Here is a 7,047-nt window from a genome sequence, read left to right on the forward strand (position 1 = left end):
ACTGAATGTGAATTGAAGTTCAGGACTGCCAAATCATACATCGATCTCTTGCCGAAATTTTTGCCATTGTTAAATTTTGCACTATCGACGAACCACGATAGAATAGTGATTTTTTTCAGATTCATTAAGTTCATTAAAGCCATTAGATTTGTTAGGACCTACTAAAATGAGTTGCTGGAGTAATACCATTTGTAAGCTTACATAAATACCAGAAATCAATCACGCTAATATGGTATCAAGTATCTATGACAATGAACGGGTGAAATTTAGGACGGATCAACTGGTGATCAGGACTTTAGCATAGTCTGTACAGATACTCAGGTGTTTCTGACCCTTTAAAATAAAAGATGAAATGACGTGACCAGACTGGCAGCCTGACTAACAATATCAGACAAGAAAATAGACTGGGGATGCACCCCACAGGAAAGTCAAAAGAGAGGCAGGTGGTTTTTAGCAACAGGGGTCAATTCTACCAGACTCATCCACCTCACTCCCTTTTTAGAGAAAACTTTCCATCCACAGTGCCCATATTGTACACAAAGTCTTACAATCAGGTTCGGTGGCACTGTTGTTTCTGAGTTTTCTTAAACTAAAAACATAGAGTGAGTCTCTGATCTTTCAGAACTTTCTTGCTTTGCCTTGCATCTCAGTACTTTGATCTTGAGGTCACGTGCAGAAAACAGTAGAGGGCGTAGTCAGCCCCCACTTTCGACCCGCAGCACTCTTCTACCTCTGGAAGCCTTGTGGGCTTTGACCCTTGGGTAGGAGGGCCGATCTCTGTGCCTTCCTGAGTCTTCGGAGGAGGAGCTCCATTGTAAGCTCCTGTATTCGCTTGGTGGGTGGGCATTGAATTACTGTCCATTGCCTTAGGCAATTTGGCGGTAAAGGAAAAGTCAGCATATAATTTGATCCCTTTGGCATTGGAGAATGCAACCAGGCCTCACTAGGGGGGTATGCCATACTCTCTCTTAATATTGCTGTTAGGTTGATACCAAAAGTTAAGAGTTAGGTTAGTGCCTTGCGCCCAAGGCTTTGACTTGGTCAAAGCCAGGATGGATGCTACCTTTAGCTACCCTTTCTTTGTTCCCTCCTTCAAGGAACATGACCACTCTACGGACAAACTCAGAACAATAAACATTGAACATTAACCTATGTACATTAGCAAGTATAGAAAAAATAACGTTAGTTATATTTAAGATAGAGGAAGGTGGAAAGTTTGACATACAAAGTCGATACTTCCTATGCGCCAGTATTAACTAAACACCACCCTAGTGCAAGTTATGTTCAGTCAGAAGCTAAAGAAATTGATGAACTAATGAAAACTGTCAAAAAATGCAATAGTAATTATACAAGCTGACTAAATTGGTCAATCAAATGGTTGCATGAACCAGCATAAACATCTTAAAGGAGGCTGATACGGAATCACAATCCAGAGTCGCACCTCCCTGGTCAGGCAAACTCTATGAGGACTACGCCTGGCTCTCGATCGGTTTCTCGAGAGAAAGAAGCAAATTGTCCATTCTGCCAGTCGTTTCTCTCGCTAGGAGAAGCAGGACAATGGAGGCTTCTGGCTCCAAAACCTCCAAGGGAATCAGTCGCCGGGAGGCGAAAGGTCTCTCTCTCTCTCAAAATATTATAGTTCTACAAGAAAAACACATTAACATACTCTTCTCTGATAAGGTCGTTTCCTTGAGGAACTACTATTTGGGTCGGAAAGACAGTAAAGGTCTCTGACTATAGTTCAATTTATTGTCCACCTGATAATTCTAATTATGATGCTGAGTCTTTGTTGCCTGGGAGAGACTTTAGCCTCACAATCAAATGATAGCGATTGATGTTCTTTTATCGTACCTAAGTACTATCTTGGTCGATTCCAGCTGACCTTTGCGGGTGTTCAGGCAGTCTTCGTGATCGTCCCTTTCTTGATCTTTTAATCTGTCATGCGCTCTACATTATGGCCACCGGCCCTTTAAACTTTTAGTTACTCTCTCGTGTTTACACGGTGTTTTATTAAAGTGTTTATCATGTTTGTTGTGCAATATTTTTTTCTTAGTTTTTACTCTCCGTTGTAACCAATTGGTATGGATGACAAGAATACAGTGCTATGTGATGTAAGTTAAGTTATTGTCTTTACACATAAAAGGCTCTAGGAGTGCTTAGTCACAAGGTAGTCGGTTATTAGTAATACTTCTCACCTGTTTACTTCCTTCTGATTCTGAAGGTGCCTTTTGTGTTATGTACAAAAAATTCACTCAAAAAAAAAAAAAAAAAAAAAATACTAGTACTACTTACTATAGGGCCGCGTTGGCCGAGTGGTTAGAGCATGGAAGATACGGTGCACGACGGCAATCTGAGTTCGAGGGTCCGAGTCAGGTTTTCGGTTCTATGCTGGAATCGCAGGTCCAGGTCGGCGTACAGCGGCGACACACATTGTCCTTCATGGCTTGGCCTGTGGGCAGCATCGTGGTATATTTGGCGGGTCCACGCAGACCTTTACGGTCAGGTGAGTTTTCTATATTCATCCAATGAGTGATTAATGCAGTAAGCTCGATGCGGAGACCGGCGTATTCCCCAGCTTCTTCCGATAGCACGATGTCACCGCGGTCTCTTAGTCGAAACTGTCCTCTTGAGAAGTTAAGCATCATGACTCCATTTTCTGTGTCGCACTCCAGGTCTTTTATTATCACTTGCCTCTCTGCCATGGGTCTCTGAAAAAAAATAAAAATAAACGTCATATAGACAATAGAACATAGAACTGAATATATTAAAGCTGTAATGACATTTTTCAACAGTTTATGTTTGTACTCAACCACACATACACGCGACATCGCTAATATAATATGCAGTAGATACCTTAATAAATAGGTCAGTGAGTTTGTTAATTCACTTGGAATATTGGGAGGCTATATAATCGGAGAGCATGCAATTGCCTCATAATGTCACTCAAAGATACTTCGAAAAGTTTAAGTGTTTGATTGAAATACCTCACCAGGACAATTCTAGGATTGTTCTTTTCTTTCCGCATGTGGACCACAGTTCCCTCAGGATATGGATGACACACGCCATCGACATAAACTTCGTCGGCGTCGCAGAAGCAGTTGACGACTGTCCCTCGCTTCCTGACGCCTTCCACTGCCTCCTTCGTCATGGTATCTCTTGTCTCATCACTGACAGTCGTAACTACATCTGTAGTTATATCAGGATCCCAAGTCGTACTTATATCTTCGGAGATGAAGGGTGAACGAGTGCCGAAGTTGAGATCAGGCACATCGGTTGAAAAGTTGACGGCTGACTCCCCCAGGCGGGGCGGGTCAGTCGTGACCCACGCGGGTTCTTCAGAAGAGATTCCGTCTGACGAAAGAGGGACGACGGGAATCACATCAGCGTGATTAGCTTCATTCAGTGAGACCGAGTCTTCAACACTGGATGCATAAAACCCTGGTGTTGTAGGGAGTACATCCTGGGTTGTTAACCGTACTGATGTGACATTAGGGACTGATACGTCAGAGACTTGCGCTACCAGTAAAGGAGGCGAGGCTTGTCCAACGGTGAAAATCACCAAACCTGTTATCACTGTCGTTAACATCTTTGAGTCACTTTGCAACATTGTGTTTAGCTTATTAAACTGTATGATTTCATATCAGTTGTGATGTTCAAATTAACTCGGTGGCCAAATATCTGAATTCCTCTAATATTATGGGGCACATGTTTTTGTTATTTTTTATGTATGACTGATTATCAACACTCTCCTTTTCATATATGATGTCGTAATCAAAATAATTACATCTTGTGAATCCAGTTTTTCTTCGAGTGCACTCTTCCACAGTCTCTCTCCGAACAAGCTCCACAGGCAACTGAGCGACAGTGGGCGAGCGAGAGGTGGGAGTTGCTGAATGATGTCTCCGGTAGGACCGCTTCCTTGAAGTTACCAAGTCGTGTTTACTCTCGCAGTATAACATTAGTTAGTAGATTATTAAAGTTATTTCTTTATGTTAGTGGTAATATGGTGCTTTCTTAAAGATAATGATTATTATAATATGTCCTTGGAATTATTTTCTAAGCAAATCTTTTCGCTTTGATAGTGCCACTATTCCAGGAAAAATATCGTTGGTCGTTAACCTTTTGCAATAAGGACGCTATAAAAAAAGAAAAACACACACATTAGATACAACATAGTGTTCCGTAAATATACTTTACATCGGATTACATAACCCATTGAAAACGCATGACAATTTTCATTGAATTTATGTTTTGAATGTTTACCTCCATAAACCGTCATCTGAGATTCAGTACAAATGTAACATAATAGTGAACAAGACAGCAGTGTCACTGAATGTAGATTTACCAATAGAGTTATAATGCATGCACAAATATTACATTTGGTATAGGTTAGGATAGAGTCTAAATAAGTACTAATTCAGAGTTTGGGTTAAGTTAGGGGTCTCTGTTTACTCTGTAGCACGTAGGCATAAGGACAATAGATTTTGTGGAGTGTTGGTCGTATTTGTAAAAGATTTTCTTTTTTTTTCACAGAAGTTCACGGATAAAGGAGACATTCCTTTGATCGAGAAACAAGAAAACTAAAAGAGGTATGGTGCCGCCAGTTTAGCCGCGTGTATTTCCGGTGACGTAGCCTTATTTAGGTTTGGTCATTTGTTCTCCATCGTAAAAATACTTCATACGGTATTTCATATAATACTGATAAATATATATGGTGAATATAAGAAGAATAAGAACAAGCTATTATCAGCATAAGATTCTGAAAAGGAAAAACAAGAGACAAAACCGAAAAAAAAAAAAAAAATGCTTTCTCCACTCACTACACATGGAATCTTCCGTAAGAATAACATAATCCAAAGAAGAAGACAAAGGAGAAAAAAAAAGAGAAACAAGACATTACTCATATTTCCTTCATCGTCCATTGTTATCACCTCTACTAACGTCACTAGTGTTACTATATCCTGCTAGATTTTGGCGCGACCCGGTTAAGGACTTCGGTGTCCCGGATGTAGAAGGAACGATGGCTTCTGCTGTTGAGGTTTTACATGCAAAGCTATTTGTGCGCTGAGTATTCCAATGAACGTTTCTTGGATGAGTATTCGGGGAAACGTTTCTTGGATGAGTATTCGGGGAAACGTTTCTTGGAGTATTTGGGGTTATGTGTCTAGATTAATATTGGGGAAACGTTTCTTGGATGAGTATTCGGGGAAACGTTTCTTGGATGAATATTCAGGGAAACGTTTTTAGATGAGAATTCGGTGGAACGGTTTGGGGAAAAAATCATAGAGAAGTATTTGGAGAAAAGTTTCTAAATGAGTATTCAGTTACCGATAAATGGTTTTCCAACGACACACCTGTTACAAAGTGTGTGTGCTGAGTATGCTTGTGTATGTGTATGTGTATGTGTATGTGTATGTGTGTGTGTGTGTGTGTGTGTGTGTGTGTGTGTGTGTGCGTGTGCGTGTGCGTGTGCGTGTGCGTGTGTGTGTGTGTGTGTGTGTGTGTGTGTGTGTGTGTGTGTGTGTGTGTGTGTGTGTGTGTGTGTATCCCTGAAATAATAAGATAATGACTTAAAAATAAAATAACGTGGGTGGTGCCAAAACGTAAGTATATACTGTGACAGTGACACTTGAGATAATATCGCGCTTGACAGATTAGCGAAACTGATTCTCAGGATGTCTGGCAAATTAGCCAATACGTTATACTGTTATTTTTCTACGCATTTTTATTTGCATTATCTCTGATTCAGATCACAGTATATTTCAGAATTGGAGTTTTTATCTTTTACGGTCCTGTAAATAGGCCTGTATGATGATGAAATATTAGAATTTCTAGTACCAGGCTCTGATGAAATTATAGTATAACGCGGTTCAGATAAACTTGCTTGTCACTTTATCTTCCACGAGCATTTTTCTTTACTAATATTTCTTTTATAGTCAGTTAAAAATATGTATATAATTCTACGGTATGTTGATATATAATTACCTTAAAGAAATTATAATTTGCACATTTAGTCAATCACTACATTCCTGTGTTAGTTGTTCTTGTTCACCCTCCAAATAGAAAGTTCATATTTTGCAAAACGAGCATTGTACGTGGTGGTGTAGCACATTATCTGCGTATGGGAAATCCCCGGTTACTTCGACCCGTTCTGGTTTCACTTACAGTACTTATTAGTCAGTCCCTTTCTGAATTAAAGGATTCTGTCTTATTAGACACTTTTATTTCGAACTGAATAGAACGACTTTGCTTTATCTGTACTTTGCTCTTACATAACACAGGCAGCAGTGGTGCGTAAAAGTTGCGTCCTTGAATACTAGACACCGTGGGCAGGGAAGAAGCGACCAGTGCACGGTGTCTAACTAGTGGCTCGCCTTACAGAATACCTTTGTTGTATACCTTTCAACATGGCTATATATTCATATCTAAACACTGTAGGGTATGTTAGGTGTTCTGAAGATATGTAAGAATACGGAGGAAGGAGCATGGAAATATTAATTCTTTACGTTACGGAACTTCCTTACATGTTATAAGACACTTCGTGAATTATTTGTGTTGATGCCTTGTCACTGAACATGCATTACTTATAACACAGGACATGAAGGCATACATTCTTGCTGATTATCAATGCATAGCGTGACTACAGCCATTGCTTTATCGTGATTCTGAAGATTGAACTGTCAACATTCGGAAAATCTCGTTTCTGATTTTTTCCCCCCAGTCTTGTAAGATTTTCAAATTTCTGGGTGTGAAACGAAACATTAGAACATTTCAAGATGAAAAAGAAATATAGATATGTATGAGTAGGGAAAAGTCCCCTGTGATGTTAGTCGTTCTCTGGAATACCCCACAGTGCGCATGCGTGCGTTTGTGTGTGTATATACACACACACACACACACACACACACATATATATATATATATATATATATATATATATATATATATATATATGCATGTATGTATATATGTATATGTATATGTGTATTATATATGTGTATGTATTAATTTGTTTATATATATTATTATTTATTTTATATCTATATA

General features: G+C 39.4%; 1 protein-coding gene across 1 annotated transcript; it reads right to left on the reverse strand.

Annotated features, from left to right (window-relative positions):
* Nucleotides 1-646: 646 nt before the first annotated feature.
* LOC119568961 lies at nt 647-3,884 on the reverse strand. Its single transcript, XM_037917345.1, has 3 exons — nt 2,990-3,884; nt 2,417-2,708; nt 647-912 (listed from the first exon to the last, which is right to left on the reverse strand). The coding sequence occupies exons 1-3, from the start codon at nt 3,605-3,607 to the stop codon at nt 647-649; spliced, it is 1,176 nt and encodes a 391-aa protein (XP_037773273.1). The 5' UTR covers nt 3,608-3,884.
* Between the last annotated feature and the right edge of the window lie 3,163 nt (nt 3,885-7,047).

Source organism: Penaeus monodon, unplaced genomic scaffold, assembly GCF_015228065.2.
Source record: "Penaeus monodon isolate SGIC_2016 unplaced genomic scaffold, NSTDA_Pmon_1 PmonScaffold_1181, whole genome shotgun sequence".
In the NCBI taxonomy this organism is placed as follows: domain Eukaryota; kingdom Metazoa; phylum Arthropoda; class Malacostraca; order Decapoda; family Penaeidae; genus Penaeus; species Penaeus monodon.

What these genes read in the sequence shown, in the direction of transcription:
- LOC119568961 (XM_037917345.1), bottom strand. Translation starts at nt 3,607, where the DNA reads ATGTTGCAAAGTGACTCAAAGATGTTAACGACAGTGATAACAGGTTTG. An exon ending in ACAATCCTAGAATTGTCCTG is followed by an intron (nt 2,709 to 2,989) that starts GTGAGGTATTTC and finishes ATTTTTTTTCAG; the next exon opens with AGACCCATGGCAGAGAGGCA. An exon ending in GGACAATGTGTGTCGCCGCT is followed by an intron (nt 913 to 2,416) that starts GTACGCCGACCT and finishes CCAATGCCAAAG; the next exon opens with GGATCAAATTATATGCTGAC.